Source organism: Micropterus salmoides, unplaced genomic scaffold (assembly GCF_014851395.1).
Source record: "Micropterus salmoides isolate LMB-PRFRI ecotype aquatic unplaced genomic scaffold, ASM1485139v1 Ms_hic_scaffold_1306, whole genome shotgun sequence".
Classification (NCBI taxonomy): Eukaryota; Metazoa; Chordata; class Actinopteri; order Centrarchiformes; family Centrarchidae; genus Micropterus; species Micropterus salmoides.
This window is the reverse complement of record NW_024040382.1, coordinates 14,623-37,658: the sequence shown is the minus strand read 5'-3', so window position 1 is coordinate 37,658 and position 23,036 is coordinate 14,623. Positions and strand designations below refer to the sequence as shown.

General features: G+C 42.0%; 1 protein-coding gene across 1 annotated transcript; it reads right to left on the bottom strand.

Annotated features, from left to right (window-relative positions):
* Positions 1 to 8,811: 8,811 nt before the first annotated feature.
* On the bottom strand, positions 8,812 to 21,212 carry LOC119901447 (protein NLRC3-like). The gene is made up of 7 exons (XM_038717037.1): positions 20,726 to 21,212; positions 20,257 to 20,410; positions 16,756 to 16,991; positions 14,778 to 16,545; positions 14,006 to 14,179; positions 10,049 to 10,222; positions 8,812 to 8,868 (listed from the first exon to the last, which is right to left on the bottom strand). Exons 2-7 carry the CDS (start codon positions 20,382 to 20,384, stop codon positions 8,823 to 8,825), a joined length of 2,526 nt encoding a protein of 841 aa, XP_038572965.1. The 5' UTR covers positions 20,385 to 20,410; positions 20,726 to 21,212; the 3' UTR covers positions 8,812 to 8,822.
* Between the last annotated feature and the right edge of the window lie 1,824 nt (positions 21,213 to 23,036).

Genomic DNA, 23,036 nt, shown 5'->3' with positions numbered 1-23,036 from the left:
TAAACTCAACCAAGGGGACTAGTAATAGCATTACAGAGGGAAAGCACAGTGTAGTACCAAACCAAATCTGAAGATTCCTTCTTGGTCCAAAGTTTTTATCCCTTTGTTGTCCCTCAGACTCTAGATGTATCCCATGCAAGGTAATTCTTTACTAGTACAGCCACCCTGGATGTTTGGCTCAAATGTATAAGCCACATGTTGATCTGGAGGTCACATGTATTGCGTTGTAAGTGGAAACAGTCAGCCTGTAAACATCTAAGAATTGAAAACATATCCCATATCGCTCCTAGGTAACAGCCATTCCTATCAGCAAAGATGTCTTCGTTACTGATAGAGAGAGATAGTTATCAAGTTCATTCGACTTCATGATCTGACATTGAACCCGAACATGACACCTGTTCCTGACATAACTCTACTAAAGAGAATTCCCTTTTAATTCAAAGATCTACCTCAATCACCAAAACCTGTTGCACTAATTTAGGGACCAGTCGACACCTTCAGAGTTGGAATTGCACTTTATCAATAATCAATCACAACACTTGTTAATAAAGATCATAGAAAGAAATATAAACAATTTACCAGAATATTACTAATAAAAATTCAAATTTTTACCACATGGAAAAACATTTATAATTATCAACTTCTCCCCGTCCCTTGTTATCAAAATTGGTATGATTACATGGCGTTATGCATATAAATCAAACAACGCTATATTTCGACAACTTAATGTAATGCTAAGGTAACGCTGATCTAAAATATAGGCTATGATTGATTTAAACAATAATAATAAGATTTAATAAGATTTATCTAACTTTAACACAGGAAATGGCAAACTCATTCATTTCTGATCTTATCAAAGTCACAGTGAACATATACTATAACTGCATGAAACAGAGCAAAAGAGGAAAACCTATAGAGCCCAGTCTACAGTAAGTCAAATAAAATAATTCCCAAGCATTTTAAAGGGTCGTTATTGTATACTCATTGAACTTGATTACAGCCCACAGTATTTCCTTACATTGAGTCTTTTTATGATTTACCCAAATCTTGACACCTTCACAGATCCATAAGACAAGACAGTCTACATGAGGGATAATGTTACACATATACAATGAACAAAATTATGTGATATGTGGCATATCAAGATGCTGATCAGACAGCATGGGGATTGCACAGGCGTGCCTTAGGCTACCCACAATAAAAGGCCACTCGAAAATGTGCAGTTCCATCAAACAGCACAATGCCACAGATGCCGTTTTGAGGGAGCGTGCAATTGGCATGCTGACTGCAGGAATGTCCACCAGAGCTGTTGTCAGTGAATTGAATGTTCATTTCTCTCATAAGCGCCTCCAAAGGCGTTTCAGAGAATTTGGCAGTACATCCAACCGGCCTCACAAACGCAGACCTGGAAGCTGAAAACATCCCAGTTCCTGCATGGCCATCATACTGACCGGACATGTCACCCATTGAGCATGTTGGGTTGATCTGATCGGCATATGTCCTGACAATTTCCAGAAACTTCGCACAGCCATTAAAGAGGAGTGGACCAACATTCAACAGGCCACAGTCAACAACCTGATCAACTCAGTGCGAAGGAGATGTGTTTTACTGTGTGAGGCAAATGGTGGTCATACCAGATACTGACTGGTTTCCTGACCCCCGTACCACAAAAGTGTTGCATTTATAATTTTGTTCAGTGTAATTGGAGAGTTCAAGTACAATGTCTGGAAAGTGTCAAATAGACACTTTTACTATTGAGAAGTGGTTTACATATTTGGAGACGTCTCAGAAGAACATTTCTTTACACTAAGGTCACAAACAGTTCTCCTTTGGCAACTTCTGTGCCTCTGACTGTACAATCACTCACCATCATGTCTGCTGGTTGTATAATGAAATTCAAATGTACAGAAGTTGTCCTCCCTACACGAGCATGGACTGACTCAAACCCTCTACTGACCTCAGAGTCTCCAGTCTACAGTGTGGACTCTCCACAAGATCACACAGCAGCTTCACTCCTGAATCCTGCAGCTTGTTGTAGCTGAGGTCCAGCTCTCTCAGATGGGAGGGGTTGGACTTCAGAGCTGAGGCCAGAGAAGCACAGCTGATCTCTGACAAACTGCAGCCACTCAATCTGAATAAAGAAAGATTGGTTTCAAGGTTAGGTTTTAGGCAGGTAGTGGCTATGGTTAGGGTATGGAACTAGGGAATGCATAACGTCAATGATGGGTGCCCATGAAGACAGTGAACAAAAGGATAAAGGATCAATTTCAATGATCAGACATCAATTGTGAAAACACAGTGAAATTAGAGAAAATATTTCTACTTCATCAGAAAACTTTATCAGTTTAAAACAAATATTAGTTCAGAGGATCTTCTGTATACAGATGTGACCATTTGTGACTGCAGACTAAATTTAGCACAAGAAACATGAAAATATGAACAAAAGGACATTTACAACTTTATCAATGGAAGTTATGTATGAACAGAGAAATTAGGTTCAATTGTTAGTTAAACATATCAGATCTACAATAGTAACAGAGTCACTAGTAAGAGTCAGTGAACTGACCTCAGAGTCTCCAGTCTGCAGTCTGGACTCTCCAGAAAACCACACAGCAGCTTCACTCCTGAATCCTGCAGCTTGTTGTTAGTCAGCTCCAGCTCTCTCAGATGGGAGGGGTTGGACTTCAGAGCTGAGGCCAGAGACGCACAGCTGATCTCTGACAAACTGCAATAACTCAATCTGAATGAAGAATAATAAATGATGTAACGTTAGAAGACAATGATCCTGCTTGAAATCATTCAGTGTTTAATAATCTGTTAAGAGCTGAAGAAGGTTTAGAATGTAGACGTTTACTTCTTGGCCTAACTGAATGTGATGCGAGATGGTGTCAGCAACAAAATCGGTACGATTGCATTGTTGTTTTTTTTTACTGTAAGTGACGTGGCGTGCTGTTTTGACCTAAGGGACCACCCTGTTTCTCTTAATTCATTATGTCATCACGTTGCACTGCATGGCTGAGAAACAGTTAATTCATAAAGTTGAAATATGGAGTTATCTATGTAGTGGTGGCAGCTGACTGGAGGGAGATCGCCAGGGAGCTCAAAATTTCTAGTAAGAAACCAGAAAATACTTATGCCTATGTATATAATGTATATACTAGCCTATGTATAATTTTAATTTAAGTTAAAAAGGCTACGGCTGCACAGAAGCACAGTTCACCTGAGGGAACCTGCCGAAGCCTCTCTGCTGCTTGTTTGGGAGGGTTATTTGCAGGCAGATCAACATCCCACCTCTCCTGTGACCCATGATTTGACTGTAGGCCTGTGTATATTCAGTGCCGGTGAGCAACGGACTTTCAAAATAATAATAAAAATACAACTGCGTTTAGTCATTGCTGACAAGTTAGCATATCATTTAGCTGGTAATTGCTACAAATTCATTGCATTTAGTTAGTGCTGGGTCATTGTTGACCTCTTTAAGGATATCTCATGGTCATTGCTAGTAGCTACTACCTTAAACATCAAAAAATATCAGATACAATAAAGACTTCACAGCCATGCTTCTCTATGACTAAATTACATATTATGCATTTATCTGGAAATCTGCTGCTACCGGGTAAGGTACATTATTTTCTTTTTAGAGGGATATTCCCGTACAGCTCATGGCATCACTACCTCCTTAAAATATGACATCATAATGAGGTATAATTACAAAAACTGGCCAAAGTCTTAATACTCTTTAAGCATCTTTTTCAAATACATCTCCTCATTGAAATGGAGATAAGCAGAAGTTCAATCAGGAAGACCATCTTCATGCGTTTCTTTTCCAGTTTACAACATGATCAGCTGACTGAGGGCATTCACTCTTTCAGTTAAACCAGTCAGATATCCAGTTATTACTCTTTGACCCTTCACCAACCACCACCACCAATGTCCTGATCAGGAGTTTAAGAGGTTCAGAGTTAATTATCCAGTGGAGATGTTTCCTGTTATGTTAAGTTATCCAACGAAGATTAAAGTTGAGGGCAACTGGACTTGGTTGAAGATACTGGAAGACGTTTCGTCCCTCATCCAAAGGACTTCAGTTCTGACTGACTTGCAGGGAAACTCAGCTATTTAACCTCAGTGGGGTCGTTGGCCCGGGTCATCGATACCGCTGGTTCGTTAGTGTTCCTAGGTGCTGTGACGACAGTCGTTACAGTCGTTAAGACTACCTGTGGCCAAGACTGAACGACCATCGTTGGTATCTTCACCTGAGGCCAATAGGTTACGTTTGTTGAGTTTCCTGGGAAGTGATGAAAGGACAGCATTGTAAGTGGGGGATAAGTGGTGGCGTAGACCCCCTCCCCTGTTCAATGACGGCTTCTCGACCCTGGTGTAGATGCTTCCTTGACACCTCTTTCAAACCATCCATCTTCTCTGTCTAAAATGTGCACCTGGTGGTCCTCAAACGAGTGTCCTCTGTCCTTCAGATGTAAGTAGACTGCAGAGTCTTGACCTGAGGAGTTGGCCCTTCTGTGTTGAGCCATGCGTTTGTGTAGTGGTTGTTTAGTCTCCCAATATACAGGTCTGTGCATTCCTCACTGCATTGGACCGCATACACTAGATTGCTTTTCTTGTGTTTGGGTGTGCGGTCTTTGGGGTGGACCAGCATCTGTCTTAGTGTGTTCTTGGGTTTAAAAAACACAGGGATGTTGTGTTTGTTGAAAATCCTCCTGAGTTTCTCTGATACTCCAGACACGTATGGAATCACAATGTTGTTGCGTTTGACCTTCTTTTTTTCATCCCCTGTAGTTTTGTTCTTCTTGGATCTTGTCAGTTTTTTTTTACAAAGGTCCATTTAGGGTATCCACAGGCTGTAAGTGCCCCTTCAGGTGGCCACAGGTAGTCCTAACGACTGTAACTGTCGTTACAGCAACAAGGAACACAAACGAACCAGCAGTATCGACAATCCTGGCAAACGACCCCACTGAGGTTAAATAGCTGAGTTTCCCTGCCAGTCAGTCAGAACTGAAGAAGTCCTTTGGATGAGGGACGAAACGTCTTCCAGTATCTTCAACCATGCCCAGTTGCCCTTGACGTTAATCTTTGCTGGATAACTATGACCTGGATGACTGAGAATCTTCATAGACATCTTGTTATATTAAGGTTTTAAATGTGGAGCTCAACATCGCTCTGCCACAGTCAATAGACCAAACCACTGAAGAAGAAAATAGACTTACTCAGTGTGCATCAATATAATATCAGCCTTATGTCTGCAGTTTAGTGTCACCAAAACTTTCACATCATATTAATCTCAGCACAGAAGGAAAAAATGGTGTCTGACCTCAGAGTCTCCAGACTACAGTGTGGACTCTCCAGAAAATCACAGAGAAGCTTCACTCCTGAATCATACAGCTTGTTGTAGCCCAGCTGCAGCTCTCTCAGATGGGAGGGGTTGGACTTCAGAGCTGAGGCCAGAGAAGCACAGCTGATCTCTGACAAACTGCAGTCCCACAATCTAAATCAAGAATAAATGATGGAGATAAAACATATGTAGCTCAACATTACCATGTCCTATCAATGAGCTTTTGTCTAAAATGAGTCAAGTGACTTTTTCATTGTGTTATTGTGGATTATCATAATTTAACAGCAAGTCAGTGAACTGACCTCAGAGTCTCCAGTCTACAGTGTGGACTCTCCAGAAACCCACACAGCAGCTTCACTCCTGAATCCTGCAGCTTGTCGTTTCTATTCAGCTGCAGCTTTCTCAGATGGAAGGGGTTGGACTTCAGAGCTGAAGCCAGAGAAGCACAGCTGATCTCTGACAAACTGCAGAGACTCAAACTGAATAAATAATAAATAATTTAGACAGAAATCCATTTCTAATCCAATCAGATGTGTTCAGGTTTTAAATGTGGAGCTCAACATTACTATGTCCTAATCAATGAGCTGTTCCCTAAAATGAGTAGAGGGACTTTGTCATTGTGTTATTGTGGATCATCATAATGTCAGCCTTCTACAGACATCATCCAATGTCAGCACAACATTCATACACCTATTCATGTCAACACAGATTAAAGGTGGGGTAAGCGATTCTAAACTTATGTTAATTAAATATATAATAAGATCTACAAGAGTAACAGAGAGTCAGTGAACTGACCTCAGAGTCTCCAGTCTGCAATGTGGACTCTCCAGAAACCCACACAGCAGCTTCACTCCTGAATCCTGCAGCTTGTTTCCTCTCAGCTGCAGCTCTCTGAGATGGGAGGGGTTGGACTTCAGAGCTGAGGCCAGAGAAGCACAGCTGATCTCTGACAAACTGCAGTCACTTAATCTGAATAAAGAATAAGAGATGTATCTTTAGAAGACAATGTTACTGCTTGAAATCGTATTTAATAATCTGTTCAGAGCTGAAGAAGGTTTAGAATGTAGAAGTTTAGAAAATGGAAACTCCAAACACTTGAACCCAACAGGATGCAGGTTCAAACTGTAAAATACAAAAAGGTAAAAAAAAGCTCTCAGTAATATTAATGACAACGTGCTGCTACTTCAACAAAGTCGTAGCGACTTCACCTCTTAAACTCTGCAGCTCCAACAGTGGCTCCATCTATACAAACTCATGCTGTGCAGCCAAACACAAATAACCCACAGAAACTGATATAAGATTCCACTCAAGATCCCATAGTTTCCAAAGATGCCAAATATATCAAGATGAACTTTGGGGAAAGTGAAATAAAAACATCTACAATATTTCTTTTAGGAATAGTGGAGTCATCAAATCAAAGCTTCTTCACTTTAAACTATTCAGTCAGTTTAAGCATCATATAGTTTCATAACAATGTTGGAAAAGGCAAATACTGACTATATTTGTTATTGTCTAATATTTGAACAATATATTAGTTATTTATCCATTCTTTTTTTATTTTTAATTATAATTTATTTTATAAAAACAAAGTTTACATTTAAGACAAAAATCTAAGTTAAATTTATTAATAATGCCCATCTGAAAACAAAAAAATATGCTGTACAGTGGGAGATGCCAAAGAACAATAAACTATATAATAAAAAATAAAAAGCCAAGTTGCGAAACACAGATACAACCAAAAACATGGATGACTGGGTAATAACAGAGTAGAGGGAGTTGCAGTAGTCGATCAGTCAGGATATGAAGGCTTGAATGACTATGTCCAGGTCTGGGTGGGAAAGGAACGGTTTTAATTTGGGTATGGATTGGAGCTGAAAGAAGCTGAACTTGACAGCTGCATTTGTTTATCAACTTTAAGGGCAGAGTCGTGGATAAACCCAAGGTTGGTAGCGTGGGGTTTGGGTTAAGGGGATAGTTGGAATAAGTTATAGGTGAGTAGTTTAATGGAGTCCAGGGGGCAAAGAGCACCTCTGATTTATTATCGCTGAGCTGCAAGGGTCTAAGGGTTATCCAGCATCTACTATCCTCAAGGCACTCCGTGAGGCGGTTTATGTGTGATGGGCAGTTGAGTTTCAGACATAGGTAGAGCTGCATATCATTGGTGTAGCAGTGGTAGAAGATTTTATATTTCTGTATGACTAACAAGGGGATGCAACTAGATGGAAAACAGGATGGGACTGAGGATGGACCCTTGTGGGACACCGTAGAAGAGATTAGCATGTGAGGGGAGGAGAAATGGTCTATGCTAACTAAGAACATTTTTGCAAAATAGGAGGAGAACAAATCCAGTTGCATACTCTCAATGCTCAACCCGTGCTTGAGATGGTTGATGAGTATGGTATGTTCCACAGTCATAGGAGGAACTGAAATCAAGGAGAAGAAGAATGGCGTTGCTTCTTGAATTGACAGTCAAAAGCAGGTCGTTGCAGACATTAAGGAAAGCTGATTCTGTGCTGTAAACTGTCTTGAAACCTGGCTGAAAAGTGTCATAGCATTATGTTTTTGTAAGTGTTTCCACCTGCGCTCTGCTTTCCTGCAGTTCCTTGTTAAAGTTCTTGTGAAGTCATTTAGCCAAGTTTGAGGTTCAGAGTGAATTATTCAGTGTAGATTTTTCTTGTTATATTAAGGTTTTAAGCTGAACATTGCTCTGCCACAGTTAATGGACTAAACCACTGAAAAGGAAAATAAACTTTAGCATTAAGATACTCATTGTGGATCAGTATAATATCAGCCTTATGTCTGCACTTTAGTGTCACCACAACTTTCACATCATCACACCACCAGGTGCACATTTTAGACAGAGAAGATGGATGGTTTGAAAGAGGTGTCAAGGAAGCATCTACACCAGGGTTGAGAAGCCGTCATTGAACAGGGGAGGGGGTCTAGCCACCACTTATCCCCCACTTACAATGCTGTCCTTTCATCACTTCCCAGGAAACTCAACAAACGTAACCTATTGGCCTCAGGTGAAGATACCAACGATGGTCGTTCAGTCTTGGCTCAGGTGAAGATACCAACGATGGTTCAGTCTTGGCCACAGGTAGTCTCAACGACTGTAACGACTGTCGTCACAGCAACAAGGAACACTAACGAACCAGCGGTATCGATGACCCGAGATAACGACCCCACTGAGGTTAAATAGCTGAGTTTCCCTGCCAGTCAGTCAGAACTGAAGAAGTCCTTTGGATGAGGGACGAAACGTCTTCCATCTTCAACCAAGTCCAGTTGCCCTTCATTTTAACCTTCGTTGGATAACTATGACCTGGATGACTGAGAATCTTCATAGACATTTCACATCATATTAATCTCAACACAGAAGTAAAAAATGGTGTCTGACCTCAGAGTCTCCAGTCTGCAGTGTGGACTCTCCAGAAAACCACAGAGAAGCTTCACTCCTGAATCTTGCAGGTTGTTGTTACTCAGCTGCAGCTCTCTTAGATGGGAGGGGTTGGACTTTAGAGCTGAGGCCAGAGAAGCACAGCTGGTCACCGACAAACTGCAGCCGAACAATCTTAATAACAAATAAATTATGGAGATATATTTATAATCGAATCAGATGTGTTCAGGTTTGAAATGTGTAGTTCAACATTACTATGTCTTAATCAATGAGCTTTTTCCTAAAAGTGACTTTGTCGTTGTGTTATTGTGGATCATTCAAATGTCAGCACAACATTCATACACCTATTCATGTCAGCATAGATCAAAACACATGCTGCTGATCTCAGGCCAGTCTGGAATTAGAGGAGAAAAACTATATCATCAATCATCCATCTTCAACCGCTGGTCTGGTCTGCCCAAGCCACATTAACCAGTGCTCACTGTGGTATCCCGAGGTGTTCCTAAGGTCAGGGGAGATATAATCGCTACACCTAGTCCTGGGTCTACCCTGAGGCCTCTCCCTTGCTGGACATGCCTGGAACACCTCCCGTTTTATGCCCATTGGGTATCCTTACCAGATGCCCAAACCACCTCAACTGTTCCTTTGGACGCAAAGGAGCAGCAGCTCTACTCCAAGTTCCTGACAGATAACTTGCCTTCTTACCCTATCTCTGAGGGAGATGCCTGCCTCCCTCCTGAGAAAACCCATTTTGGCCACATGTAGCTGCAATCTATTTCTTTCAGTCATAAGCCTTATCTGGATCTTCAAAACACATGTAGAATGGATAGGCACATGTAGAATGGATCCTTGCGAGACAGAAGAGCTGGTCCATTGTTCCACAACCAGGAATGCATTGTTCCTTTTCTTGGCCAAACCCTCCTCACCAGCACCTTGGAGTAGACTTTACCAGGGAGGCTGATCAGTGTGATTTTATTGCACGTACTTATAGTAATGAGTGTAGCTGTCATCAACTAATGTTACAGAAGTTTGGAGGCGTAGGGAGGTGACCCTCTCATCCACTGGGGTAAACTCCAACATAGCGACGCTAGCCAAGGTCTTGTTTATCAATTTAAAACAAAAGAGGATCTTCTGTATAGGTGTGATGACTTACCAAAAAGTATGACATTAATTCTACAACTAACAATGGATATTTTCTACATGTTCATTTAAGAAAGTCCAAGTCCTTTGTGACTGCAGACTAAATTTAGTACAAGAAACTTTCAAATATGAGATCTACAAAAGTAAAGAGTCAATGAACTGACCCCAGAGTCTCAAGTCTACAATGTGGACACTCCAGTCCAGCAGACAGCAGAGCCACTCCCGAATCCTGCAGCTTGTTGTCACTTAGCTGCAGCTCTCTCAGATGGGATGGTTTGGACTTCAGAGCCGAGGCCAGAGAAGCACAGCTGATCTCTGATAAGCTGCAGCCCCTAAATCTGAATAGAGAATAAATGATGTAGACAAAACCACATTACATTACATTTACTCATTTGGCAGACGCTTTTATCCAAAGCGACTTACATTTGAGGAACAACATACAAGCATCAACCGAGCATCAACTACAGATCTACAACTGACAAAACATACTAGTAAGAGCAGCAATAAATACTAGTAAGAGCTCACAGTACATATCACATCAATGGGGTAGATACCTAGGGAAGGAAGTAAGAGTTAGCAAGGTGCAATCAAAACAAAAAGTGCAATCTATACAAGATCATTGTAGGGGATAGAAGAAGAAGAGCACAGGAAGTGCATGTTAGAGGTTAGGAGTTAGAGGTGTTATAAGAGGAAGTGTTCTTGGAAGAGATGTGTTTTCAAGAGCTTCTTGAAGTTAGAGAGGGACGCCCCTGCTCTGATGGCGTGTGGTAGCTCGTTCCACCATCGTGGTGTCACAGATGAGAATAGCCGGGACTGGGATTGCTTTGTGTGAAGGGATGGCAGGGATGGCAGCCAGGCGGCGTTCGTTGGAGGAGCGTAGCAGGTGAGAAGGAACGTAAGTTTGCATTATGGAGTTTAGGTAGATGGGTGCAGACTTTGTATGCAAGCATTAGTGACTTTAATTTAATTCTGGAGGCAGCGGGGAGCCAGTGGAGGTCACTGCGTGATGGAGTGACATGAGTTCTTTTGGGCTGATCAAAAACCAGACGCGCTGCTGCGTTCTGAACCATTTGTAAGGGTTTCACCGCACAAGCTGGAAGACCTGCTAGGAGGGCATTGCAATAGTCGATGCGAGAGATAACCATGGCCTGTACCAGAAGCTGGGTGGCGTACTGAGTGAGGTAGGGCCTGATTTTCCTTATGTTGTATAGAGCAAAGCGGCATGACCGAGAGACAGCAGCAACATGGTCTGAAAAGGACAGCTGGTCATCAATCATGACACCCAAGTTTCTCACCACCTTGGCTGGAGTGATGGTTTGTAGTTTGATGTTATGGTGGATAGATTGCTTGGCTGGAATGACCAAGAGTTCAGTCTTAGAGAGGTTTAGTTGAAGGTGGCAAGCCTTCATCCATGCAGATATGTCCGATAGACAGTCCGTGATCCGCGCCGAGAAGTGGGATCACCTGGTGGGAAGGATAGGTAGAGTTGCGTGTCGTCTGTGTAGCAGTGGTAAGTGAAGCTGTGCGAGCGAATGATCGGCCCCAGTGAGCAGGTGTAAATTGAGAAGAGAAGGGGCCAAGCACTGAACCTTGGGCCACCCCTGTGGAGAGGCAATGGGAGGAGGATAATTGTCCTTGCCACAAAACATTGTAGGAACGCAGGATCCTGTGGTTGACTGTGTCAAAGGCAGCTGAATTCTGAGACCTGTTTGAATACTGCCCGTTCAATAGTTTTGGATAAAAAAGGTAGAAGAGACACTGGTCAATAGTTCTCAACTTGAGTTGGGTCAAGTGAGGGCTTTTTTTAGCAAGGGTGTAACCCGAGCCCTTTTGAAAGTGGTCGGGAAGGTTCCTGAAGCCAGAGAAGTATTTAACACATGAGAGATTGTCGGGACCACAGTAGGAGATATGGTTTGGAGGAGATTCGTAGGAATCGGGTCCAGTGGGCATGTAGTTGGACGGCTACGGGTCAAGAGTTCTGATACTTACGAGGAGAGTGAACAACCACTGACCTGGGAGGGCAGAGGAAAAGTGTAGTAGGACTGATACAATGGTTGAGTTTGAGTGTTTCAGAGAATTGGCTAGTTATGGCCTCCACTTTGCCTGTGAAGAAGGCAGCAAAGGTATCAGCAGACAAGTTTGTGGGTAGTGGAGGTGGAGGAGGATTTAGTAGTGCTTTAAAAGTGGAAAATTATTTCCTTGAGTCAGTGGCACTGCTTATTCTGTCATTATAGAACGCAGTTTTGGCAGCACTGATGCTTGTTGAGAAGGAGGATAGGAGCAATTGAAAGCCCTTAAGGTCGGCGGGGTCTTTGGTTTTTCGCCATTTTCTTTCAGCCGCTCTGAGATAAGTACCGAGCCCACGGATGGTATCAGTTAGCCACGGGTGGGACTGGTTTGGGTGAGCAGGCTTGGTGGAAAGAGGACACAGGCTATCCAGGCATGAGCTTAGTGTAGATCACGAGATTGTGTGGCATCATTGACCTCAAGTGAGGAAAATATGTTGAGGGAGGGTAGAGCGGAAGCTACCACTGAGGCAAAGTGAGCGGGAGACAGGTTATGGAGGTTGCGGCCGTGTGAAACCAATGGTGTTGGAAGAATGGGCTTTTCCTGTAGGCATACTGTGAACTGAATGAAATAGTTAGACACATGTAGAGGTGTGACTGTTACGCACTCTGTGGCACAGTTTCGGACAAGAACTAGGTCAAGCACCTTGCCAGCTTTGTGGGTCGGGAGGCTGAGAACCCGTGTTAGATCAAAGGGCTGAATCAGATACAGGAAGTCTGCTGAGTTTGAATTGTCTAAGTGAATGTTCATGTCACCGAGGACTAGTAGGGGACAGTCATGCTCTACGATTGAAGACAGCAGTGTATCTAGCTCCTCCACAAAGTTACCCATTTGTCCTAGTGGACGGTAAATGACAATCACAGAGACCTTTACCGGAGCAGACACATTACCACATTATATATTCATATTCAACAAGGTTCATCTGCAACAACATCCCTTACAGTTTTATGAAAATAAAAGCCCCCACTTCCTGCCAATACATTATAACATAAGAGCACTCATACAGGTAGTTATTTGCGAGTGGTGGACAGTAACAAAGTACATATATTTGAGTACTGTACTTAAGTCCAATTTTCGAGTATCTGTACTTTACTTGAGTATTCACTTTTGGAATCTTATGACTTTTACTCCACTACATTTAAAAGTAATATACAGTATTGTACTTTGACTCCACTATAGTTCCCCTAACTCGTTACTTTGAAGCAAAGTTTTGAAGTCTGTGGATGAATTTTAAGATGCTTGCTACATTTTTGAACAGTTCAATTTGAACTGGGCGGTGCTAATGCTGGCTACAGCAGATAAAAATGACGATCCCTCACTAGAGCACTTATATATATATATCAGAAGGCCATGTTTGAGATTTTTGAAATCAAGGAAGATTCATATAATTTCAAATGTTTAAACATCTTTAATTTTGTTCTTAGATATTTCAAATTTGATATGTCGTTCATAATCATTTGTATGACTTCAAGTAGGTGAAATACATGTTTATTGAAGAGTGCTGCACCTTTTGACATGTTCTAATGAGCGCAGGACTGGAGGACCTATGAGTTTGCTCTACATGGATCTTAAAGATGGATGGATAAAAAAGTTTGATGATTCTTAAATAGAGTTTGCTTTGTTAGGGTTGTTAACAGAAAGGATAACCTGACATCTTTTATAGTAATTACAACAGTCATTTTTCTTCTCCAGCTTGTTTTTTAAAATCCTCAGATATTGAATTCTGCTTTTTTGTGACATGTTGGCTGATTATTACTCTTAGCTCTGGTTAAATGCACCACCACACGCTTCTGATATCATTGAAGATCATCACAGTTCCTATTTTAACCGTTACTGAACTTTGCACTCTGTCATCTAACCCATCTCTCTCTCAGTTTACATACCATCTTTTTTATGTGCTATCATCAGATCTTCAACAACCTCATTCGTATCCCTCATACACTCTACATCCTCATCATTTTTCATTACTTGCAAAATTTCATCATTTGTTCACAGGCAAATCCCAAACGTTTATTAACAAAACATTTGAAACCTCTGTCAAACGGTAAACACACCTCAGAGTCTCCAGTCTGCAGTGTGGACTCTCCAGTCCAGCAGACAGTAGCTTCACTCCTGAATCCAGCAGCTTGTTTTTACTCAGGTCCAGCTTTCTCAGATGGGATGGGTTAGACTTTAGAGCTGAGGCCACAATTTCACAGTGAGTCTCTGAGAGTCCACATGCAGAAAGTCTGTCATAAAAGAGGAAACTTTATATTTACTTTACGCATTTGATTACAAAACTGCTTTAATTTTGCAGATGAAGGTAGAGAAAATTTTGTTACATCTAGGCTTCCATAATGGTTTCAACCTGTCAGTTTGATCTGGTCCCATGTCTGTGACCACAACGGCTGCTTACATACTATATTATTTAAGTTACATAGACTACTATATTTAAATAATGAACATGAGACTTGTGTTATTTAAAGTAGAACCCTTTATTTAAGCTTCTTTTTAAATCTATATTCTTTAAGAAGGGGGATTGGTGTCCTCTAACATCCTCCATGCTCACTATGAAATGGCTCTGGAACCATTACAGAAAAAAGGAATTACATGAAATCAATTCTCTACGACTTCTGTTTTCTGTGATAATCTGTTTTTTTACCTGTTAAATACTGCTATATGTTGTGATCAAAGCTGCTGTGATAAAAACTCAACATCAATCTATAACATCTTTCTTTTGTTTCACCAGGTTTGCATTTTACCGCCATCATCCGAGGAAAGTTACATAGACGAACGGACTATTTAAATAACTAATTGATTCATAATGTTAATCACATCTGGACTTACAGAGCCTTTCTGCAGTTCCTCACAGCTGGAATCAGTCTCAGTCGTCCCTCCTCTGATGTGTTGTACTTCTTCAGGTCCAATTCATCCAGAACCTCCTCTGACATCTGCAGCATGTAGGCCAGAGCTGAGCAGTGGATCTCAGAGAGTTTCTTCTTTGATCTGTTCTCTGACTTCAGGAACTCTTGGATCTCCTGATGTACTGAGTGGTCGTTCATCTCCATCAGACAGTGGAAGATGTTGATGCTTCTGTCAGGAGAGATCTTATCACTGTTCATCTCCTTCAGGTTGTTGATGGCTCTCTGGATGATTTCTGGACTGTTGTCTGTCTGACCCAGCAGGCCTCCTAAGAGTCTCTGGTTGGACTCCAGAGAGAGGCCATGAAGGAAGCGAACAAACAGGTCCAGGTGGCCATTTTTACTTTCAAGGGATTTCTGCATGGCTCTCCTCAGAAAGAAATCCCCAAGAAAGTCCTCCAGTGCCTTTGTGTTCCTGCTGGTGTAACAGTGGAACATGTAGACTGCAGCCAGAAACTCCTGAACGCTCAGATGAACAAAGCAGTAGACTGTTTTCTGGAAGATCACACTCTCTCTTTTGAAGATCTCTGTACAAACTCCTGAGTACACCGAGGCCTCTGTGACATCCAGACCACACTGCTCCAGGTCTTCTTGGTAGAACATGATGTTTCCTTTCTCCAGCTGTTCAAACGCCAGCCTCCCCAGCTTCAGAAGAACCTTCCTGTCAGCCTCCGTCCGCTTATGTGGACTCATCTCATGTCCCTCATCGTACTTCTGCTTCTTCCTCTTTATCTGAACCAGCAGGAAGTGTGAGTACAGGTCAGTCAGGGTCTTGGGCAGCTCTCCTCTCTGCTCTGTAGTCAACATGTGCTCCAGAACTGTAGCAGTGATCCAGCAGAAGACTGGGATTAGACACATGATGTGGAGGCTCCTGGAGGTCTTGATGTATGAGATGATTCTGCTGGACAGCTCTTCATCACTGACTCTCCTCCTGAAGTACTCCTCCTTCTGGGCGTCAGTGAAGCCTCGTACTTCTGTTACCCTGCCAACACATGAAGAAGGGATCTGATTGGCCGCCGCAGGTCTGGAAGTTATCCAGACGAGAGCCGAGGGAAGCAGATTCCCCTCGATGAGGTTTGTCAGCAGCAGGTTGACTGATGACTTCTGTGTGACATCAGACACAACCTCACTGTTGTGGAAATCCAATGAAAGTCTGCTTTCATCCAGGCCGTCAAAGATGAACAGCAGTTTCCAGACGGCGAGCTTCTCTGCTGGGACCTTCTGTAATGTTGGATGGAAAACATGGAGCAGCGTGAGGAGACTGTGCCGCTCATCTTTGATCAAGTTCAGCTCCCTGAACGAGAGCAGAACCAGCAGACCAACATCTTGGTTTTCCGAGCCCTCTGCCCAGTCCAGAGTGAACTTCTGCACTGAGAAGGTTTTTCCAACGCCAGCGACGCCGTTGGTCAGAACCACTCTGATGGCTCTCTGTTGGTCAGGTAAGGCTTTAAAGATGTCCTGGCACCTGATTGGAGTGTCATGGAGGGTCTTCTTCTTGGAAGCTGTCTCAAGCTGCCTCACCTCATGCTGGGTATTAACCTCTTCACTCTGTCCCTCTGTGATGTAGAGCTCAGTGTAGATCGTGTTGAGGAGGGTTCCACTTCCTGTTTCATCACTTCCTTCAGTCACATGTTCACATCTCCTCCTCAGACTGATCTTATGTTCATCTAAAACCTCCTGCAGACCACTATCTGCTGAAAGAAAAGAACAAACATTCAGAGACTAGACTTCAGAGAGCAAGAATCCAGATAAATAAAAATATTTCTGAATTTATGATTCAAAATATAGTTTAAAAATGTATACAAAAAACAAATGTCCCTGTAATTAAACAGAAAGTCCTGTTTTCATTTACATTTATGTATTTTCAGACATGACGACATCAGCGGACAGATGTCTAGTATTACTTTGTACAGAGCTGCTCTGACTGGCTGTCTGCAGTCCAGCTCTTGTTCTGGATCTTTTTCCACACTGGGGACAGGAGGAGTCTCCTGATGAAACAGACTGGTCCCAGTATGAGGTGATGCACTGTCTGCAGAACCAGTGTCCACAGCTGGTAGAGACTGGATCCTTCAGGACGTCCTGACACAAAGCACAGCAGGACGGCTGCTCCTCCACAGAAACATGACTCCTCTTCCTCTCTCTGTAGATATGAACACATTACATACATGTGGGTGACCAACCCACAGCTCAAGCAAGTTGCATGCAGCTCTTTACCTACACATATCTGGCTCTTCTATTCACTTTCATTTATTCTATTCATTTATTTACTTATAAATCAAAATGTATTTAGATCATAAATATAAATCATTGTCCGAGTATGAGACAACATTTCTTGAATTAATGGAAAAAGTGTTGCAGCTCTCTGCAGAGACAGAGCACAATGGTCTCTTCTTTGAGCAAATCTTGAAATATGCAAATAAACAGCTCAAACACTGCAGGGCCCCAATATCCCCTTATTAATTGCAACAAGTTGACGTTGATTTTCTAACCTGAAATTTTCTGATGTTAAATTCAGATAAAAATGAAATTATTGTATTTGGCCCCAAACACTTCTGAAAGACAATATCTAATAAATATATAGTTATTCTGGATTGCATTGCCCTGGCCTCCAGTACCACTGTAAGGAATCACACCAGCTCCACATTTAAGAGTAGGCTTAAGTTTTTGCTCTTTGATAAAACTTATAGTTAGGGCTGGCTCAGGTGAGTCCTGAACCATCCCTTAGTTATGCTCATATAGGCCTAGACTGTTGGGAGACTTCTAACTGATTACCATCTGTGCTGCAAAATTTAGTGTCCATTTTTCAGGGTATTTAGCATCATAAATTGATGCTACATAGGATCTGATGATGAGTTGTTATGACACATGTTGCACATATATGGAAATTATTAGGCAACCAAAGACTTTGTAGGAGAGTTCAGGTCAAACCTTTGTAAAGATATTTATGTAAACAGATAAAAAGTAATATAACTGGCCCACTTAAGTATTACTGACTACTTCAAACATATCACACTATTGTGGACCATTAAATGGGCTACATCAACTGTCAGGAGAAATAAGCAGGAGTGAAACAGAAAGGCACAGTGGTGACAAACACTTCACGTTCCCTCTTTCCATATTTTTGAGTGAATTTGAACATTGAACACTGAATCTTCTTCAGAACCAATAGCTTACGTAACAAACTGTCCCCCATGACTCTTTGTGTCTGAGGGTCCAGGTTCATTACTGAAGTTGAGAGGTGATGCTTTGGACCAGTCACTCTTCATAGACAGACAGCTGGATACTGCAGACTCAAACACATATCGTTTTATTATGTATTTTATTTTTCCATCTGTATTTTCTGAATATTTTATCTATGGCTGGAAACATATTTGTGAGGATGTAGAGTTTCTATGTGTTTGAGGTTGATTAACTGAACCTTATGTGTTGATGGTTGAGAATAAAAGCCCTATTTAGTTGGTTATGCTATTGTTGCAGATCGAGACATCTCAGAATCTAAGAAGGTGCCACGACATCTGTCTGTACGAGCGACAAAATAGTTTGTGCTCACCAGAGCCTGTATTTTTGGAAGAGGAAAAATAAGGTTTCTGCTTACACTAACAGAATCTTACTGCCACAGGTACTAGTTGTCTGCAAGTGTGAGGCCAAAACTACAGCACAAGACTGTCTTAAAAGTAAAGGCAATGGCTGCGTTGGCTGCCACGGCAGCCCAAACATTTAAGCTCAGAAAAATGCTCCAGCACAGAAACAAAAACAGTGAAAGACTCTGGTTGTATACATAATGCTTAGTATGACACAAACGGAAACTGACGTCCCTGATTTCCCCATCTAGCAAAATTCATACATGGAAAGGGACAAAAAAAGGGGATGGTGAAATCAGCTAACAGGTTCTGGTACATAGCCTAAGGCTACTCAAATTACAAAATAAGGCTTCTCATATTACTTACAAAACTTTAAACTGATTTGGATAAAAGCTCTGCCCTTCTGGACAAACATCTGTGGTTTCTAGTTTTATACATCTTCTGATGGTTGTCCTAGTGTGGTGACTGGTTCATTCAGAGGCCATAATGGCGGCTGATGAATACATGATGTCATCCCCAGTCCTACTCATTACGTCTTTAACGCTTCATCTGCACTCCACTGTAAAAGAAAATAAATGTATATGTAGCAATAACGACTACGACGTGCATTTCATTGTGCAAACCTGTGTTGCAGAAATATTAGTATCAGAGCTGATCCATATTGAAAAGATCTAAGACTCTACAGTGCAGCATTTCGCCCACATGCTAGTGAAAATTACAGTGTACCTTTACAAAGGTTTGAGCTGAACTCTCCTACAGTGATGTATTTGTGTTCACAGGTGCACCGTGGAGTTAGATGAAGTCAATAAACTCTCTTTCTCATTATCAAAAGCTCAGTGTACAAAACATTCAGGTAGCAGCTTCTCATGTTCAGACTTTCACCTGTTAAAATGAGAAACGTGGGTGGCAGCAGGTCATTTTAGCTGTCACTAATTAACGTTACTTCAGTGAGAACCTTGATGGCAGGTCAAAGTTAAACTTGTCTGTTGTCTGGTTAAAATGTCTGCATCTGCTGTCTGTACTCAGCCAAAGATTTGTGAGGGAAGAAGTTTCACTCTGTAACACCACTGAACAATCAAAGTGGAACTCCAGCTGAGTTCTTCTCTCTGCTGATCACGTCACAGCAACTTCAACTCTGCACTCGTTCATATCAGATCGATAATTTAGGTTTAAAACATAATAGTTTTGATTGTACATATTTTGTGTGTGTATGTGGAGACTGTGGGTGTTACATTATTTAAACTTTGTCTTTACGTTCTTTGGTTCTTCTGCAGCAGTGAAAGTAAATGAAGCCTTGAAAGCAGATTTTCTACAGTGAACAGATTTATTTGTACTATATTGCAACAACAAAGGCAAATAATGAAGGAAGACGGAGTAGCTGATCATCAGTTGATCCTACAGTGAAACAATTAATAAAACCTCTTCATATAATTGGTAAGTTTCTATCTGAAAATGTCTGTTTGGTGACGTAAACTTTATTTTTACTTTGGCAGTTTGCTGCTTACTTTTGCACCATTTAAGGTTTCACACTGGACTACTTATATTTACATACAAACTAGAAAAAACTTTTGACAGGCAGTGTATTTAACAACATGTAGGTTAATATAATTATCAGTTCAGATTCGGAATCAGCAGAGACTAACCAACTTGGTTAGGGAAACTCTGATCAGGACCAAGAGAAACTCTTGATCAGGACATCCCAATTGCCAGAATGAAATAAAACTTGTGTAATTACAAAAGAACTGTTCTGTAGTGTAGGCGATCAGATTTTATTAAAAACTGAATGGTCTTCAGGTCAGTTTACAGTAAAAGCAGTTCTCTTACTTTGTTTCTGAGGGTCCAGGTTCATCACTGAAGTCTGGAGGTCTCCATTTGGTCCGGTCACTCTTCATGGACAGACAGCTGGAGACTGGAGACTCTGCTCGGTCCTCCTCCTCCTCCACATCACTCATCTTCTCTGAGAGGTCAAGCAGTAACACTGGAGGCAAACACGCATACAAAAGTCAGTACTCTAAGTTGGTAGCTTCTTCTAGTTTAATCTAAAACGTGTATTTTCGAGCCATCATCCTACACATTTTGAAACAAGGACCAAAAAACAGGAAATAACATTTGAACACATCACCTTGAGCTCTAGGACAGTGATTTCTTATTAACATCACAGACAACAGCAATCAGCAGATAAATAAATAATGGTTACTCATTATAATTAATAATGCATCCTTATTAATTACGCATTTAGAATTAATGACTAATAATTATGAATGAATGAGTAGTCATTATTTGCAACACTCACCCTGCCTCAGGCGTCCTTTCTCCTACAAAACAAAGCTCTTGTTAACGACACAAAGACAGGAGCGTCTGCCGGTGAACAAAGCAGCCGATTCAGAAGCTATTTCCAGGAAATGCAGAGTCACTCCGACCCGGTGATCCAGGTCAACGTTCAACAGAGAAAACCATAAAACTGAGTGTTCAGTGGGTCAGTTCAGAGAAATCGACACATCAGAGGGAGAATAACAGGTTGAGTGTTGATCCAATAATATTTTACAGTCCAGGTTTCCTGCCGTTATCAGAACCATAGACGTGGGTTAGCAGAGCCCTAGTCCGGCTCCTGGTCACTGCAAGAAGGTCCCTACAGACGCAGTCCAGTTCACTTCAGACTGCTGACGTACTGCAGTAAGCGTGTCGACTCATTTCCGTTTCCGGTGCTTGTGTGTTGGTACCGTGTTGTGCTGCTCTCACTAAATAACAGTTACATTTGTTTGATTACAGCGGCCAACTGTTCGCTAAACACTTATTCTTACAGTAATTTTGCCTAAGCACTCACAGTTCTTTCCATCTTTTAGTGACTGCTGTTCAATCTCGTAGTTGTTCTAAAGTTTTGGTAACTGACGCTACAGTACTTTAGCTTAGCCGTTAGCGACTTTAGCTTAGCAGCTAGCGATGGCTTCTCCTTCTCCCTCTCTCTCTCCTACTTTCTCCTGCTCGGTGTGTCAGATGTTCAGTTACTCCTCTGCCTCCTTTAGCGGTAATGGTACGTGTAATAAGTGTAGTTTATTTATAGACATGGAGGCGAGGCTCAGTGATTTAGAAGTCCGGCTCCGCACCTTTGGTAGATCAGTCTTTAGCTACTGTAGCTAGCCAGTCCCCGGTAGTCGGTGCGGAACGGCCTGAGTTAGCCTCTGGTAGCCGTCCCCCCGGCATCCCCTGTGCGGCCAGGAGGAATAGTCGTAAGCATTTAAAGCCCACGGGGCACCATCAACCTGTTCACGTTTCTAACAGATTTTCCCCACTCAGCGACACACCCGCTGAGAAACCAACTCTGATCATTGGCAGCTCCATTTTGAGAAACGTGAAGTTAGCGAAGCCAGCGGCCATAGTTAAGTGCGTCCCTGGGGCCAGAGCGGGCGACATTGAGTCTTATTTGAAACTGCTGGCTAAGGATAAACGTAAATACAGTAAGATTGTTATTCACGTTGGCGGTAATGACTCCCGGTTACGCCAATCGGAGGTCACTAAGATTAATGTTGAGTCGGTGTGTACATATGCAAAAACAATGTCGGACACCGTAGTTTTCTCTGGACCCCTGCCAAATCTGACCAGTGATGACATGTATAGCCGCATGTCGTCATTCCGCCGCTGGTTGTCGAGGTGGTGTCCAGCAAACGATGTGGGCTTTGTTGATCATTGGCAGACTTTCTGGGGAAGACCTGGTCTGATCCGGAGAGACGGCATCCATCCCACTTGGGAAGGAGCAGCTCTCATTTCTAGAAATCTGGTCAAGTTTATTAGTGGACCAAATCCATGACAACCCAGAGTTGAGACCAGGAGGCAGAGTCGCAGTTTAACACACTTCTCTGCCCTTCTTTTTCAGCAGTTACCCACCCAAAACCCTACGCAGAGTCGCAGTCTAACACACTTCTCTGCTCCTCCATTTCAGGAGTTACTTAGTGAAAACCCTATAGTGACGGTGTCTGCCCCCCACCATCGAAATTATTTAAAAAGGTAAACAGAAGAGGAGCTGTGCATAAAAACCTCATAAAAATTAAAACCACAAGAGCAATAGTGCAAACGAATAGGAGAGTTAAATGTGGACTCTTAAACATCAGATCTCTCTCTTCTAAAGGTGTACTAGTAAATGAACTAATATCAGATTATGATATTGATTTATTTGGTCTTACTGAAACCTGGCTGGGTGATGGAGAATATGTTAGCCTAAATGAATCCACCCCTCCCAGTCATATTAATACTCACATTCCTCGAGGCACAGGCCGAGGAGGTGGAGTTGCAGCTTTCTACCACTCTAGCCTACTAATCAGCTCTAAACCTAAACTAAACTATAACTCATTTGAAAGTGTTGTTCTTACTCTTTCGCACCCAAGTTGGAAATCACTGCAACCAATTCTCTTTGTTATAGTGTACCGAGCACCTGGCCCGTACTCTGAATTCTTATCTGAATTTGCAGAGTTTTTGTCAACGTTAGTCCTTAAAACGGACAAAGTTATTATTGTAGGGGATTTTAATATTCATGTAGATGTTGAGAATGACAGCTTTAGTACTGCGTTTATCTCTCTGTTAGATTCCATCGGCTTCTCTCAGAGTGTTCA